The sequence below is a fragment of the Poecilia mexicana genome, unplaced genomic scaffold, assembly GCF_051168715.1.
Source record: "Poecilia mexicana isolate PSO_F unplaced genomic scaffold, ASM5116871v1 scaffold_7, whole genome shotgun sequence".
NCBI lineage: Eukaryota > Metazoa > Chordata > Actinopteri > Cyprinodontiformes > Poeciliidae > Poecilia > Poecilia mexicana.
In genome coordinates this window covers 3,050,364-3,068,778 of record NW_028263376.1, presented here as the reverse complement: position 1 = coordinate 3,068,778, position 18,415 = coordinate 3,050,364, and the positions used below count along the sequence as shown (strand labels likewise).

The following is an 18,415-nucleotide window of genomic DNA, read 5'->3' as shown; positions in this document are numbered from 1 at the left end:
TCTTTATTAACAGTACTTAATTTTAATAATAATTTGGACCCCCCCATTGTTGACTTCAAAATGGAAATAGTTCAGAATATCTGGTCAAAACAGAACCAACTGTTCAGACACAAAATCAACTTTAACATAGCATCTCTATATTAGGGCTGCGTAGTATCGATTTTGCGATATATATCGATATTTTCTTTCCTAGAAAAAATCGATATTCATCCACAAGTATCATAACATCCAACTGCCACCTTGCTCATTCACTGCTTGCTTCGCCGGGAGAGTGATTAGGTCATCAGACTTAGAGTGATTCCTTCAGATGTTAAGTGTCAAGGTTAAAAAGGTATCAAACTATTCAGAGCAGGGTACTTGGTGCACTTTATTTACTTTACAAATGCATGCAAGCTACAGTTTGTACTGTTTCAATTAAAAGAAACATGTTTTCTCACCACTCACCATTCATTTTGTCAAGCTGTCAACTTTAAGTCTGTGTCCATGTCCAACCAGAGCCAGGTATTGTGTAGTTTGTGCTTTTAATCAGTTTTCAGTTAAATTAATTCAATCCAACTCTATAACAGTCACAAAATGTCACCAAAATCACTCTGTCCCTCTAAAATCTTTCAGAAAAATCGCAAAAGTGTATTGAATTGTATCGTTTGCTGAATATCACAATATATATCGTATCGTGAGCAGAATATTGTGTATTGTATCGTATCATGAGATTACTGTATCACTACAGCAATACCCTATATCCCCTGTTTTTTTGGTGTGCTGCCTCTGTGTGCGTTTTTTTTATTATTTTTTATATGGTTCAGCTCAGCTTTTAACCACAGCCAGTTTTGAGTGTATTCTTGGAACAGCTTGTTTGTTTTCACTTCTCCCATTCATGTCCTGCATACGTGTGGGCAGCCGATCACTGTGTTCTTTGTGTAGGTGGGAACCTCATTCAGGTTGCTGTGTGTGCATGCCGCTTTCATGTGGCAAATTTTACAAGAAGATAAATCAGAACCGGAACAAAACAGCAGGAAGCAACACTGTTACACGGTGATCCTTGTGGTTTGTGAGGTGTTTCTGCTGTTAAAAGTCATTCACTGACTTCGGGCAGTCTGCAAAATCCCAGATATATTTCAGATGTATTCATTATTTATTCAAATAATGAATACATCTGAAATCAGCTATGCTATACTGACTAATAAATTACTTTTAAGAAACTGGTCAACTATTTAACTTTCAATGACAAATTATGAAAATCTTTTGTCTCCATTTCTAGATGTAATGCAAAAGCTGCAAATCTTTGCCTGTTTGAAACTTTTTATTTTCATAATAAAAAGTGCAATAACTTCCTCCAGCTGAACAGAAAAAAAACTGAAGTTATTATCTTTGGACCCAAAGAGGAACGAGTCAGAGTCAACAAGCTGAGATATTACAGCTATAAACTAGAGATCAGCCCCAAAACCTGGATGTAGTGATGATGACCTGATCATTCAGGGTCACATAACGATGGTTACAAAGTCAGCCATTCTGAACATGTCCAGAATTAAAGGACTAATGTCCCACCAAGACCTAGACAAACTCATCCAGTTGCATTGATTACCACAACAGAGTCTTCAATGGGTCTGCCTAAAAAAAAAAACAAAAAAACAACACAATCCTACATCTTCATACCTGAATCCTGGTATCATCTTGGCAAATCCGATGACTTTCTGGATACTGTAGGAGACCAGATCGGCGAGGTGGGGCAGCATGGAGAGTTTGGTGTCCTCCTCGCAGGAGTCAGGACTGCTTGCTCCGTCCTGGTACATCATCAGCAGGTTGCTGAAGTTCATCTTGGTGTCCACAGATTCTGCTCCAGCAGATTGAGAAGGATTTGAAGCAAGAATATGAAGAGGAAGGCAACAAATAGCAATAAGGATTTTGATAAGCTTTAATAACTGATAAAGCTCTAAAGATATAACTTGATAACAGAGGAAAAGTGTTGCAACTGGAATCATAACTTTTTCTAAAGTTGTTCTAAACAGATTTTGTTTATGTACCTTAAATCCATTAAAACTAAAAACTGAACAAAAACTTTAAATGTTCTAAGTAAAACAACAAGAGTAGATTTGATTAATTCAACTTCTGCTTGCAGGCTGACAGTGATGCTGAATCTAAAGAGTCGAGTTTGGACTTTGGTGATGTTAACCCTGAATGGTGAATGAGAAGAAGCAGTGTATAAGTGAATGAGTCAACCTGTATCTCACCAGGTGAGTGATTGAATGAATCAGAGGAGGCGTCAGACAGTGAGTGAAGGGAGGCAGCTCTGCTGGCGCTGCGTGTTACCGGGCCGTCACGCACTGGAGGCTGCAAACATCCAGAGAGAACAGACATTAATATGCTCAGAGCAGTTTCTCCTGCCTCTCAATCCGAGTTATAAATTAAAAGGATGTTTGCACTAAACCTTATCCTGTCAAACATTCGACTGCTCTGAAACTGGCTTTTACTTAGCCACTGTTTGTCATGTTAACCATTCAGCTGGCTGAGGTGTAATGTGGGTGGATATCCTCGGAGCTGCAGTCTCCAAGCTTCAGAGTTTCTGCATTACAAAGAACTCCTCCCCCACAACTCTCTCAATCAGCTCCTTCAGACTAGCCAGCAGTAATCAGCAAACACCTGGTGGAACTGCACATCAGCTGAGCTCATTATAGGAGCTACTTCTCAGTGAAACGCTGGTAAAAATGTTGTTAAAGGGTTATTACAAGTACCATGTTGTAATGACTTCCTGAAGGTGGAGTTTCAGAAAGAGGAGTTTTTAAAGTAATGTAGCTCCCAACTTCAAGGCGCTAAATTACAAAGTAAATTTTCTTTTCAAGTCATATTTGATATTTATAGCATTTTCTTTAACAACTGAAGTTAACATAGTGACTTGATTGTGCTATAAAATGGCACTGACACATAATACTGCCCCTTTAAGCAGTGAATACATAAATCATGTTATTCTCCTTATTAAGAGACCATTGACCTCTGAAAGTATGAGCATGTAGAAGCTTGGGCAAATGAATAATGAAACATTGAATATTTGCCACAGTGAGAGGAGCAGCTTTCACCTGAACTGCCTGGAGCTGAGACGCTGCTATGTAACTCCTGTAATAGAGATGCATGATGGCCTTTTCTTTTGCTTATCTAAGGATTAAGTTCAGGTCTACTTATGTAAACAAAGCTGACTAGTTGTTACCAGGGGATTTATTTTATTTATCTCAAACAAGCACTTTAGATCCTTTCTAATTCCCTCTTTAGTTCCCTCACAATGTTGAGATCCGCTGCCAAGAATTTTTTTTTTCTTGTGTGGATTACTCGACTCCTTCATCTTGAAAGCCTGCGGTTCACTCTTATTTTAATGCAACACCTGCAACTCAATATTCGGAAACCTCACTCATCTGCTACTCGATTAGCGTGTGCCTGTGGCTGCCTGCAGAGCGCCCAGTGATACAATCATACTTGACACCAATAAATCAAAGAGCCTGTGAGACTTTGTCAGATATTCCAGCTATTCTTTACTCTCCCTCTCATTCGCTCTGGATATTAGTGTTGTAGCAGGCTGCTAGGAGACTGTTGTCTGATGTAGTTAGGAAAATATTGTACATGGTAGAGATGATGACAGTAGCAGTCATAATGTCTGAAATAGAAATACAGTGATGCACAATGTCCTGCAAAAGCAATCAGGACCTTTTGAACGTTTCCACATTTTTTACAGTCACAACCTTCAATTTATATGACAGAGGAGGGTAAAATATATGCCTGTCACGATAACAAATTTTGCTGAACAATAAATTGTCCCAGAAGTTTTTGTGATAAACGATAATATTGTTGTTTTGAGACCATTTAAGTAATATAATGGTAATGGCATAATAATGAAAAAACACATTCTTAAAGAGCAATAAACTTTAAATTCTACTGAACATTCAGCACTGGAACTGGAAGACATTTTAATTTCTAAATTTAATAAATGTAACAATAGAAACAAAAAATTAAAATGAATTATGAAGTTTCTGTAAACAAAATTGAAATGAATTTTTCAATTAACTACTTAATCCTTTTTTAAACCATATTAGAGATGTACAAAAGATGTAGATAAATAATGTAATTCCTATTTTAAATAAGAAAAACATATTCTTATATAAATACAATAACATAGCATTGGTGTAGTGAACGCTTGATCATTTGTAGCTGCGATGTAAGATGCTGGGTCTGCTCTCACTGTTGAACCTCTGCTACGCGCTACAGGTAGTAATATTTCACAGACGGAGCGCAGCTTCTGCTCCACCTGGTAGTGAACTCTCACACCGAACCTCTACTTAAAGCTGCAGCATTTAACTTAAAAAGATAAATTTTACATACGTATTAAAACTTTCGCTGTCCTAATAATCAGTAGATTATTGTGAGGGAACACAAAAGTTTTGCGAGGGAACGCAAAAGAAAAAAAAAAATCCCCATGTCCCCTGGAGGGCTCCGTATAATGGAACCTGTATTTGCCTTTGAATGTTAAGTTTTATACTTGAATTTTTTGGCAATGTTGAGAAGTTTTATTTTGACTCATTGTATTTAGCCTCTTGTAGCCTCTTGCAACCGTGTAAATTTCTAGCTTCACCTACTAATTTTCTCCGGTTTCTCCAACTCTTTATCAAATCACATGATAATCCTGATAATAGTGTTGCTCTCGCGAGACTGGCGAGCTAAATGTCCAGGCCTAGAGCCATAAGAAATGATTACACTTGTATGTGTGAAGATTTCCACTCTCCTGCCAGGATGGTAGGAGGCTCCTTGTAGCCTGAGATCACTTTTTGTCTCCGATTTCCCATCTTGTACCTATACCACATCAAGCACCTTACCAGGCCAGCCTGTCTTGGGATTTGTTTACCCCAGCTTGGGGTCAAAGACTGAAGGATGTGGGTTTAGTTAATGGTGGGATTAATTAACTTTGGTTTTGTTTATTTATTTTGTTGTTTGTTTTCTTTCCTAGTATTGCGCATGTATATTTTTTTTATATGGCCATTTAGATGTCTGTTTTCTTTGTTGAATTTGTAAATATGTATAATTTTTGTCTTTCACTGCGAATATAACACACTGGCACATTGCAAATCTTCAGACTCTGTGTCTTTCATGAGTTGAATGCTAATCTTCTGAGAAACCAGCCCAATTGATCCAATTATTTAAATTCCAGTATATTACATTCTTTAAATATACTACACTCTTCAGAGCCTTCATATGTTTTCAGTCTGTTAAAGATAGTACTACCGATAGCAGTACAATTTGCACAATGCCTGTTTGTTTTTTCTTGGAAAAAGTTATTAAAAACAAGTTTTTGTCTAAATTAAGGTGAATTCATGGTTCCTTTTTCCACATAATGTAACCAGTAGTGCTTATGATAAAAAAAATAATCATGTGATCGGTATCAGTGATCGGCCCTCATGGGTTTCCTCAGAATCGGGAGGAAAAAATCTGATCGGCACATCTCTAATGAACATGTGAAGTGAAAAGCTCATCCCTTTCTACTTGGCTTAACATCAATACAGTGTAAAGCTAATCTAATCTGATTATTATTATTTTTTGATTAACTGCTTATTAATTGAATAGCAAAAAACAAGAATAGGAGATTTATTTACAAGATTTGAACCTGGTGAAGCCAAAACTGTCACTTGAGGAGTTCTGGGTAAAATATATGTAAAAATGTTTAAACGCTTAAATTTTATTTACCGTTCTGGCTTAATTATTGCTCTGATGGTTTTTTTAAGTCTATACACGCTAGTTAACGATTATTTCAATAATCAATTCATCACGATTAATTGTTTCAGTTCTACATGATACAATGGGAAAAAGTTCATTCATTGTTTCAGCTGAGTGCTGATTGGCTAGAAGGATATCAGAATTTGAAGCGGACTAACCCTGAAGCGTGAAAAATCAGAATAGGAGGCATCGTAGGTCTTGTGGTGAGCTTCCACCAAGCTGGAGATCATCCGTGCCTGCTCCTCGTTCAGACGTGGCCTCTGCGCCTCCCGGGCTGCCTCCTCTTCTTTCCTCTTCATTATCATTTCCCTTTTCCTCTGCACTTCCTCATCTGTCAGTATAACTGCAACAGGCAGATAGACGGAGGGACAGGTCAAAAACAATGAAGTAACTCCACATTTTCAGAATACTACTGAAGATCGGTTACTTAGACGTTACTTATATATACTGTACTGTATACCGTTTGCACATAGACTCAGTGTAAGCAGCAATGTCACACATTTGTACTTTAAGAAGGTCAGTTAAAAACAAATCACCTTTTTTATTTTTAAGCTGAACACACCTTATTCCACAGCACATTTATTTAAGTTTGTCAAATTCAAGCATAACTGACCTAGTTCCCTCTCCCTCGCTATTTTGTTTCTTAGTTAAAAACTTATGTCTCACCTTGTTATCTAGTCTTAGTGTAGACAGTTCATAGTAAAACACTGTATCCCTTTTATTTGAGATTACATTTAAGTCTAGGAGGGAAATGTGGGTGGGAACTTGCGTGGGTGACATCATGCTGGAAGGAGTCTAGTTTAAAATAACATTGGAGCTCATTTAAGAATATCGTGATATATATCGTGTATCGTGATATAGCAAAAATATATCAGGATATTACATTTTTTCTCATATCTTTTCTCATAACTTTTTCCAGTGCCACATGTTGGAGATAAAAACAAAACAAATAAACTAAAAGGACAGTTTAATTAAACCATTTTATGATATCATTTATTACTATTTATAACATCTTATATTAGTATAATACATTCTAAAGGTAAAATAAAATCTAAAAATGTTATGTCTTGAAATGTCTTTCTTACAAAAATCCTATACACCTGACTGCTGCGATAAAGTTACAAAAATGTCTTTAAAATGTTCTTGCTAAGTTTTCTGGCATGAAGCAAATAGAAATATTTGAGGAATTCTAACTGACCTAAAACAAGAGAAATTTGGCCTTTTTTAACTTCAAACAGTGAGAAAAAAATGTGTATGTGTTTTTTAATTATCTTTAAATATCTGGTTTCAACTGTAAACGGTGCTTTCCAAGTTTATGCTCTGAATCAAACGCTAGATTGCACTTTATTACAAAACTGTGCAGCTTATATACACAGAAATCAAGCACTTTCCAAACATTGAAAGCATCCAATTGAAATTTAATAATTTTCAATGATTTTAAGCAACTGTATGAACCCTGTGATATTCTTATGTGTTCAGCATTATTTTTTGTAGTTTTGCTTCTTTCCTACAAAGCTCTACTTTTTGGAGGATGGATGTAATTCTTCTTTCTACTCGTATGCCATGAATAAACAACAGCATAATAGTTTGTGATTGAACCGACACCCAAAGAACTGGAGCGCAAGACGCTGTGGATGTAGGACGGCAGCCAGAAAAACAAGGAAGGGGAAGTTTAAATCATCGCTTCCCAAGGTTTACTCTTCAACTGGAATGTGAGATCTCTGAATACAAAAACTGCAGTACCATAAGTGGTTCACCACATTATTACCTCTAAAGTACCTCTACCACTCTTACAGACTTCAAAGGTAGACAGTCAGCATTACTGAGGGGGGATGAAAACACTGAGTAATTGTGCAAATTCAATTATATAATCCAGGACATTTTACAGTGAAAAATCTGCAGCCTGTATCTGGAACATTTAAATGCAAGTTTCCGTTTCTATTATGGTATCAGGTTGTGCATCTCACGTTTTGCTTCTGCAATGAGTCAACTTTTCAGTTCATCATCCAGTTCTTTGAGTTTTTAGCATCATGATGCGCCCTGCCCTGCAATGACACAGCTCTCAGATCTTCTGGTTCCGGTGTTCTGTTTATCTGTGCTACCAGTAAATCCATCCTACCTTGTGGTAATGTGCATGCGCACATCGATGCTACGTCACATACTGCTTACTTGGCAGATTTCTTATATATACGTCCTACCTGTGGCAGTTTCGTTTCATGTGTTTTATTTAATCGAAGATTACAGTAAGCTTTATTTAATTTATTTTATACCTGGCTTTCATTAAGCTGCTGTATTTATGTTTTCAGTTTACATGACAGCAGCTTGTAAATATATTTATAAATGGCTTTAGTTTGCCGTCTGCACTGTCTACTGTAAACAAGTCATTGGCGGTTAATCAGGATAACATACCTTTTTTTTGGGCTATTTCGTCCCTATATTTAAAAATATTTTAGTTTAATTGCACTCTTTTTTATTATTAAACTTTGCTAAATAGATGTTTGTAGCGATGTGGGATTGAAGCTGTGTAATAGCTGCGTAATATTAATCATATCCTATCATTTCAGGAGCACAGTGACCTGCACACTTCAGTGGACACATTGTGGCTGTGCTGCATCTGATAACAGACTTACAACGTATTAATGCGCAAAAAAGAGATATGGTGATCTGTATTTGTCTGTGTTTAATTGTTACGTCCACCAAGGGCACAACATATTTGAGGACACAAGACAAGAATGAGAGTTCAACAAAATATTTTATTCTTAAACTCTCTTGAACTTTGGTTTTCTTGGTTCAGCTGCTTCTGATTTTCTGTGAAGAAAAAGAGAGTTAAAGGCCCTCAGTTTCCCTTGTCCCCCAAAAAAAAAAAAAAAAAGAAAAACAAAACCCCAAAAGTAGTAAAAGAAAGTTGGACCTGGTGAGCCGATCAAACAGAACAAAACGGTACAGCAGGGGGCCAACCCTATACAGGTCCGTCGAAGCCCCTACTAGTACCGGACTAAAGTAAAAAAGAACCTAATACAAAAGAAAGATCGAAACCAGGACACCAGGCCAAAATCCTGGTGTTCCATGCGGTTCCAGCCTACCGCATGGAAGGCTGGAAATGTCAGCTGCGGCCCACAGACACTGGATGAGCGCACACTGTGTCAGGTGGTGGTGGAGCGAGCAGAAGCGAGTGGAAGGGCGGAGGTTTTTTTCCAACATGCCGAAACCCAGCCTATTTATAGGCGGATCATCAGCGCCACAAATTAACGTAATCAAATGACCAAAAAGAAGAAGTTATCCAAACTCCAAAATATATTAACAAAATGTCATTCAATTAAAGTCTATAAGAAAACAAAGAGAAAATAGACAAAAATCATAATGTGCCCAAAGCACATAACATTAATTTAATTCCAATAAAAACATGTTTCCCTGTCCGACTGTTTTATTCTTACAAACACCTTTGTATTTAAAATATTTTTTAACACGTAGGATATTCTTGTAAAATAATTAGTGCATACTAATTATTTTAGTTTTCACTAAAAGAATTAGTGTATAGTAATTATTTTAGTGCTTTTAATTCTTTTAATTTAAAATGAAAAAGATTTTTATTTCATCATTTTGATGAAAAAGCTTTTCATTTTAAATGGGTAGGATATTCAGATGAAGGAAGTGATCTTCTTGTGGTTTCACTGTGTATATAAATTGTTCCAATACAATGCTAAGCATAACTCCTAAGTTTCCACTTAAGTTCTGTCACTCAAATGATGTTATCCAATATATTTAACATTAGCACAACCCGCTATAGTTTTCGGTTCATAAACATGACGGTAGTAGTTTTGGACGTGTAGTACTGGCAGACAGACTTAGCTATCTATCCGTGCTATGGTAGGAAAATCTGAAGAGGTAGCACTGATAGTCAGAACACTGGTCTACTCTGGATCTCCAGAACCAGAACCAAACATGGAGAAGCAGCATTCAACTTCTATGCACCACAAATCTAGAACAAACTTCTAGAAAACTAAAAGCTAAAGTTTTTAGCTAAAAACTAGCTAAAACATTTAGTTAACTTTTTAGCTAAACTAAAATCAAAAATAGATTGAAATTAAAATTGAATCAAAAAGGCAAAAAGAGTTGCCTTTGATTCATAATAATTGGTAAATTGATCAACATATTTGAAGTATATTTGCTTGATGCAATGTGTATTTCTCATTCCATAATTGGTGCCTGCATTGTGTTTTTGTGATGTAAAGCATTTTGAACTGCCTTGTTGTTGAAATATGCCAATTGCCGGGTCAGTGATACAGTGGGAACAATCAGCTCATCTTAATTCAAACAAGGTAAAGGAGGTAATTTCTACATTTAGGCATGGCAAGAAAAAAATTAACCAGAAAGTGCAATATGCTCCTTTAGTTTCACAGGTAAACCGCCTCAAGCAGCCTGTGTGGGTTTTATGGGACTTCAGGTAAAGACAGATGCATCTTTCAGTTTTCTCATTTTTTGAAAACATCTGTAAAATATGTAACCACAATAAAAAAAATAAATCTGTAACTCCATTTATGCATGGCTTTGTTTACTGCTAGCTATAGAAGAATGTTTCTGTGAACCCCCGAGAGAAAAAAACACAAAACAAACAATATTTTGTCTTGAAGTCTCTCCCCTGGAAACAATCTGATAAATGAAATAATTCATCCTTATAAAACATGGACGCATACTATCACATCTTTCTGTTTCAGTACCCAACTACAAATCAACAATAAAGGCACATAACATAAATATTTTTACAGTTAGTCTGCTTGAAATCCACATGGAATTGTGTTGTGACTGCTACGGCGAAGCACTGCGCCTGAATGCCAAGACTCATATTAATCTCTTGATTCTTTGCCATAGTAAACACTTAGCCACGAGGTTCTCAACTATGCAGCAAAGACAGACTGACAGACAGCACGACTCCCAGACAGATTAAAGCAGCCAAGCTGTTATGGCCCGGGCCCAGAGAGATGGGGTCACAACATGCAGAAATATGCTGACAAATCTGCCATTTTGGCAGCAAAAGATAAACAGAAAAATAGCCAACTGTCATAATCTGCAGAGCATTTATTTATAATTAAGCAATTTAAGACAAAAAGAGAGCTCAAGCTTTGTTTTCTGGTAATTAGCTCAGTTAGAAGGCCTCTTAATCTGTTCTAGATGAAGGATGTAAGATAATGTTTCTTGTTTATTCATCGATAAAAGGTGGGGGTGGGGTAGTTGACGGCTGTAAATGACTGGTCTTCTGAGCTCAGCGTCTGGCCTGTCAAACATTTAAACACAGTGATAGACTTCCCTCATTCTACTACTAACCTACTCCCTGATTCACAAACACTCAAAAACTACTTTTTAAGGCCCAAAAGAATCTACAAGCAGATCCATCCTAGGAACAGACACCTACCCATCTACTTCAGCTTCTGGCCTGTTCTACCTGGTAGATGTTTGAAAATGCTAAAGGATCTATTTTCTCAATCTATTGTATTTTTCAATACTTTTCATTGCAAATACTGAAGCAATCTTAGTCACAAGGCCGAAAAAAGCAAATAAATTTTTCTGCTAAACAGAGTTAACTAGGCTTTTATTTCTATTAAGCCCCTGTGATTAATTAGGCTTTGGGTGCACTCCCTTGTCCTTCTATTCTCCAGCCAGAATCAAACGGCCAACCCTCACTCCTTGTGGTAAGTGATATTCAAGTATGCAGGGAGTAATTGTGAACAGGCAGAGTTTGGTTCAGAGTTTGGCATGGGGGATCAAAGCAGCTATTCTCAGACTGTAACTTGATTGGACAAGTTCTTCCCTCACCAAATCGGAGAACTGGATGCATCATTAAAGACGGAGTTCACAAAAGAACGTTGAAAGGAATATCTTGACCACCCAACAGCGCTTCGGCAAAATACTCAGCAGTTCACCAAAAGACAGTCAGTTGGCATTTTAAAAACGGTTGACTGGATGTGGTGATGTTGTGTCTGGCATGGCAACAACAACAAAAAAAAGCATCAAAACAAAATAATTGAATGAAAGCACACACGGACAGAAGAATTAAATAAACAAAAACAAAATGAGGTTTTGGTCAACACTTCCAAGCCAGAGATGTTGATAAGAGATGGAAAGGCAGAGAACCCCTGGGAAGGAGCCAGAGGTTTGCTGTGGGCTTACACATTAACCAACCAGCCAACCAGTTTAATACAATGGAGGCTACTAACCTTTAGATTTAGTGTGCTATATGTCAAGAAGCATTTGGTGTGTAGCCAATTTGTCCTTGCTAATGCCTCAGACTTGTGCTTTCAAGTGGTTAAATCCAGGTCAGTCAGGCATCAAGGCACCTACACATCCTGCATGTGACGCAAAATAGCTTATCAAAAGATCACAATGAGAGCCAACATGGTGTTGACTCGGTACACTCCAAACAACATACGTTTATTTCTGAATGTAACCATCAGCTCCTGTGTTTCTTGTTACTTCCCCTATTGATTGGCTTCTACTGGAAACAAAATAGCTTCCATCGTTTAGAAAGCAAAATTACATTTTGTCAAGTCACGACCCTAGACATAGCAATATTTTACTCATAAACACCAAGGCACAAAGCAGACAGGTCACTGCTATAGGTGTATAGAACTCTAAGGGTATATTTGGGCTACAAAGCAATATCCAGAGCTTTGAACATCTCATAGTACCATCTCAATCCATCTGGAATGGAAAGAGCAAGACTGGTGTCAAGTAAAAGAAATGAACGGTCATATCTTCCAAAGCCAAAGATGTTGGATGTAAAAAGATGTAAAAACCCAAAGACAGAGCCCTTATAGAGCCATCGCAGAGTGTCTTTCACCTAAATAGAAAAGAAAATCATTATCCAGAGATTGACAAACAGCATAGAGGTGAGAACGGTACAGACCTAGCAATTATGAAAGAGTAGCAAGAAAGCAGTTGCTAAAATGAAGAATTAAGAAATCTGTTTTGTAGCCACAGCCCATGATGGGGACAGAACAAACATGTGGAAGATGAGTACAAAACAAAAATTTTTTGTGGTGGAAAACCAAAACTGCACATTGTCTGAAAACACCACCACAATCATGGTGTGGGGATGATTTAACTTCAGCAGCAACAGGAATGCTGTTGACGAGAAGATGGATGGAGTTGTATACAGCAGTGGTCCTCAAGCCCCGGTCCGTGGACCAATGGGTGCCGGGCCGCGCAAGAAATAATTAAATATTTCCGTCCATCCATCCATCCATCCATCCATCCATCCATCCATCCATCCATCTTCTTCACACCCTTGTCCCTTAGTGGGGTTGGGAGGGGTGCTGGTGCCTATCTCCAGCTAACGTTCTGGGCGACAGGCGGGGTACACCCTGGACAGGTCGCCAGTCTGTCGCAGTAAATATTTCCGTTTTATGTATTATTTGAGTCTGGAGGATCTTTTATTTTGAAAATCCTTTAACCGGATTCTCTCGGTTACTTGCGCACCAACGCTGAGCCCACAAGCAGCAAAATGAGTAAGAAACAGATCAGATGTCTTTGGAAAGTTTCTTTGCAAAGGGGAAAAGGCCCAGAGAAGAGACAGGAGAATGGATTTATCCCGGACCGGTAGGAGACTCCCACATTACAAGCCCACTCTGCGTAACATGCTGCGACCGGCTCGCTAACGAGGCAATAAAGCCTTCAAACTGCTTCGCCATGCTGTGCATATAAGCAACACTTCGGGTGTCATTGTCTCTCATCACTCCCTGACGGGACCGTCTCATTGCAGAGAAACAAGCTCAGGGCTCCCGTTAGTCATTATCGTGAGTTAAAAATTTCACAAAAGTAAAATGTTCGTTTTTGTGGCGCATCTGTATCTTATTTTGAAGGGATATGTAAACGTTACCATAGCGACCAGAGTCAGAGAGCGTTTGGGCAGTGGTCAAGAGGAGATGAGTAGAGCTTGTGAGTCTTAAGTCTGGTTTAGACAGCAAAATTTAAGAATTGTCGGCCGATTCTCCAAACCTCTGTGACCACAGAGCTGATAAAAGTACAACAGGTTCGATCGGTTCGTGTCTTCAGCCACAAGGCAGGAGCAACACGAACCGATTCCAGTCACGAACATCGCGATTCCAGAAGAAAATCCACAAAACTCCCAACATAGCATACGCGAATTTAAAATAACTAAACACGGATGATGATGCAGAAGCAATAGTGATAGTTTGTGGAGTCATTTTAAAAGATAAAAGACATAACAAAAAGAAAAGGCGGTGAATAAAAGACGACAGGAGCAGCCGCTCTATTTGCTGCACTATGACTTGGAGGTGAGTTATGTTTTTTCATAGGTAACATTTTTAACTGAATAAACATAAACATATATAATAATGACCTTTACATATAATAATAAACATTTCCACATATCTCCGATATCCACCAGACTCACAGTGGCGCGACATGTCAGCTGTTTGGGATTCCCCTCTGTTCTTACGTCACCGCGCTTTCCAATTGACAACCTGTCACATTCAACAGGTTGTATTCTCGTTCCCAGTCAGGGAAAACCCCACAGGCTGCGATAAAAAGGCCAAGACAACCCAAATTGGGTATATTCAGGATTTAGCGGGAACACCAACATGCAGAGAAGCCTTATCTGACGGTTCACGCCCCCCCTACCCTCCTCCCCCGGTCTGCAGCAAAATTTCCAAGTCTTGACCGGTCCATGATAATAAAAAGGCTGGGGACCACTGGTATACAGGACAATCCTTTGAGGAAACCTTTTAATATGAATGATCCAGTCAAAGTCCAGATCTGAACCTTCTTGTAAATCTGTGACAGAACTGAAAAATTGCTCTTAGATGCTCTCCACCCAAACTGACTGAGCTACCTTAGCAAAGAAAAATAAATACGCCACATTTTCCAAAATCATGAATCATTTTTCCTTCTACGTCAAAATTTGGGAGTACTTTGTGTTCACATAAAATCCCAATAAAAACATTTAAGTTTGCGGTTTTAGTGTGAGAAAATGTGAAGAAATGAGGTGCGAGTACATTTTGCGAGGTACTTGTTTTAATTACATAGATTGGCAAAGTATGCTTTCTGAACAGTGTTATAATCCATAACACGTTACCATTTCGGAAGCCACTCAAACTTTTCCCAAAACTTGTCATCACATCTTCTCATTTTGATAAAAAAAAATAAAAATCATACACCATTTAATGTTTTCAGCCAAAGCAGTCTCAACATCTGTCGATTTCACTAGATAGATGGAAATGTTGCCAAAGAGACCAAAAAAAAAAAAAAAAAAAAGACTCAGACAGGGAATGAGGAATTAGGGAGCCACTTGAAGGGCCATAGTAAAACATGGGAATTCAATCATCTGTGGTCTAAAATGTTCAAAAACTCTCTTGTAATTTAATCTTGTTCACAAATATTGCAACTTGCGCACACACACACACACACACACACACACGCACACACGCATGTGGGGAGGTCTTTTTCTGGCATCTCTCTAACCTGTGTCAAATAAGGACAGGCTGTTTACTAAGAGCTCAGCTGGCAGAGCCGAGAGAGGGCAAGCAAAAACACCCACCTAACACACACTACTAATCAGAGTGCATTCATCTGTGAAACACAACACAGGATTTCTTATATGCACCCACAAAGACATTGCTGTGAAACAAAAGGGATCTTTTCACTTTATTTTCCACCAATAAATTAGCACCTAAATAACGAGGACCCTTAAAGGGAATTCATGATGTCCGCGTCCGCTCAACCACAGAGCCTGTGTGACGTAAACGTTGTCATGTGTCCCAGTCTGCGAGGTTCCTTCAAGACCCTCTGCGGCCAACCACATGTAGCTCAAACATTTGCAACCCTGTGGACTGAGCGCCTGCACTATGTATGAGTCTGGATCAGTCTCCCTTTCAGGGAAAAAATACCAGACGGGGCAGACCAAGAGCAGAAAAACAACGTTGTTGCGCCGTTATCCACACCTTCGCAATACTCCTCTCACTAAGTAGAAGGACTCTTGACTGTGGAAGGGAGGCTTCAATCTGACTGGCTCACAGCTGCACAAACGATGCCAAATGCATCTTTGCAAAATCGCAACCAGTTAGCACACTCGAAAAACCATTTAGGAAGAGTAAACAGCCTTCGAAGTGGGAGCAGCTCTTCAGATTGGGCTCCTATTTTTGAAAGTAGTTGAAGTGGAGTTTGATATTTGTAACACACATTACAAAAACAGAATTTATTGACCATATTTGGGAATATTAACAACCTGCTGTAAAATAAATGCAGCGTATGTGGTGTGGTTGCACTCTAGACACTCAACTGGAAGATAAATTTGTTTCACTAAAGGGAATGCTAAAAGGCTGACTGCATGTACGATACTTTTGGGTAGTATTGTCAAATCAAATTATGCTATGATATATTCCAAACAAAAAAATTAAGATGCTTTAAAAATGTGCAGCAGCACGATAGAAACTTAGGGAAGCATGTTAAAGTTTTTATATAAAAAACATATTTAACATATTTGTTAAAACTGTCACTATCTCATGACAGTATAGTATGAAACAGATTTTAACAACTCTTTAAAAAAATATATTAGGTCAGTAAAGCTTCTGTTTCTACATAATCAAGCTATTAACCATGTTGGGAGACAAACTAACATTATTTATTGGAACTTACAAGCATGACTCTAGAAGAACATTATAAATGCTGCAGCTTCTAACATTAACAAGTTTAGCTCCTTCAAGATTTTTTGTGTAATCTTTTCTGCCATCATATGTTGGGTAGGAAACATTGTTTTTCCTCATGTTGTCTAGTTCTTGCATTACACCCATGCCTGGTGGTCTCCATAACAAGGTTAAGAGCAAACTGGAAACAAGCTGCTTTTCAAACACTGACACAATGCTGTTTTTGTGACTCTTAACAACCATCTGCTTGGATAAAAGAGAGATGAAAAACACTAATTGTATGAAGCTACTTTTTGACCCAGGACTGAATTTGCCATATGGTACTACCAACCTAATGCATATGGACCGTAAACTCTATTACCTATTTCCTCGCTGCAAATAATATCGGTTTTCACTAACCCATTGATTCCACTGCCTCCTGTTTCTCTTGGAAGTCAGGTTGCTTTTGCTTTTTATTGATTATCCTCATGTGAGCAAAGTTTAAAATTAGACAAATAAGTCAGAAAGTTTCTCTTTTTGAAATAGAAGCGTAGTTTCTCTTCCCTGGGTTGTTGCACGCATAACTCACACTGAAAAAGAAAGACTTTTTTTTTTAAGTGTATTTTATATATAGATGGCTGTGCTTTCAGCCTTGTGTGGCATCAGAGCAGCTGCTCTACTGTAACTCGGATGAATAAAAGAATATTATATCAGAGGAATTCCAAGCTGAGGCATAATTGAAGTCAAAGTTAAAATGAGTCGGCTGAAGATTTATTTATGTGACAGAGTTTAACGTCTCAACATAACACTGGATTTTTGTCCATACATTTAAAGGGGCAGTATTATGCAAACCTAACTTTTTTGAGCTTTACATCATGTTATAATTTTATATATCTGATTCTTTCAGATATTCTTTCTTGATTCTTTCATCCATGATTCAGAAATCCTTTAACCTCCTTCACAACCATTCAGTTGTGCAAAACGCCTGGTTGGACCGAGCCCCGCCTTTGAGGCGCAGTTCCTCCTTGGAACTGCAGCTTCAAAGCTCATATCGTACATACCAACCTCTGGTCTTTATAAAAGCAAATATCTCCGCCACGATGTTTAAAATATATAAACATCGTGTGCAATCCCGTGTGCAATCCCATGCACACGGGATTGGTTTCAGAAAAGCTTTTATCCACATGAATCTACACAAATACTTCCCTGAGCGTTGTTTTGAACATGCCAAACCCATAGGAGGGAAGCGCATAGCAAAGCTAAAACCTATGTCAGTAAATCAGATTGCTTGTAGATATATTGACTCATTATTTGTTGCAGACTGTAATGCATGGGATCCTAAACCTTGGTTGTCCAAAGGACCTGGACACAAATATGGCGTTTTCTCAAATCTCCATGTTTTAAAAACTCCAACTTTTATTAGAGTTTTTATAAGTAATAATTTTTTTGTGTGGATAAAAGGCTAAAATGCATAAAAATGTGTTAGTTTTCCTAGATATCTGGATGCGTGTGGACTAGAACCAAATACCACACTGGTATCCAACTCCAGGAAACATACGTTTTACAATTTCCATCATAATGCTTTACTGTAGGGCTGAAACGATTCCTCGAATGATTCGAGTACCTCGATTACTAAAATTCCTCGAGGAAAATTTACCTGCCTCGAAGCTTCGTTAATTTATGTTTTATTAGTTAGCGCACTGTGTTCCGGCCGGGACTTCATTTGCGTTGCGCGGAGCTCTCACTTCCGCCTCTGAGTTGCTGACAAAAGCTAAGTCTCAGCGGCATAAAGTCCAATTTTCAAGATTGGCCCGTGGGGATTTTATTGATTGATGATAATGCCCGACTTTTTATCGTTTTTGGGGAACCAATAAGCATCCTTAAAATGACTGGGGGAATGCCTGGAGTACGGCAGCATTTCTCCTCCGGGGCTGCTGGTTGAAAGCGAACGGCGGGAAGAGCGCTGAGGTGAGCGGATAGACTGAACAGGGCGGGCGGCTGAGTAGCTGATGCTTACCGTGTAAATGTAG

The 18,415-nt window shown here is 38.3% G+C and overlaps 1 protein-coding gene across 1 annotated transcript in view; it reads right to left on the bottom strand.

The window, feature by feature from the left end:
* Window positions 1-18,415, bottom strand: part of LOC106934148 (vitamin D3 receptor A) — a 147,652-nt gene that overhangs the window by 18,547 nt on the left and 110,690 nt on the right. The window contains exons 5-7 of the mRNA XM_088006880.1: window positions 5,907-6,091; window positions 2,229-2,328; window positions 1,654-1,831 (exon numbers count right to left, since the gene is read on the bottom strand). Of these exons, the coding sequence (XP_087863006.1) occupies window positions 1,654-1,831; window positions 2,229-2,328; window positions 5,907-6,091 (463 nt within the window). The remainder of the gene's footprint in view (window positions 1-1,653; window positions 1,832-2,228; window positions 2,329-5,906; window positions 6,092-18,415) is intronic.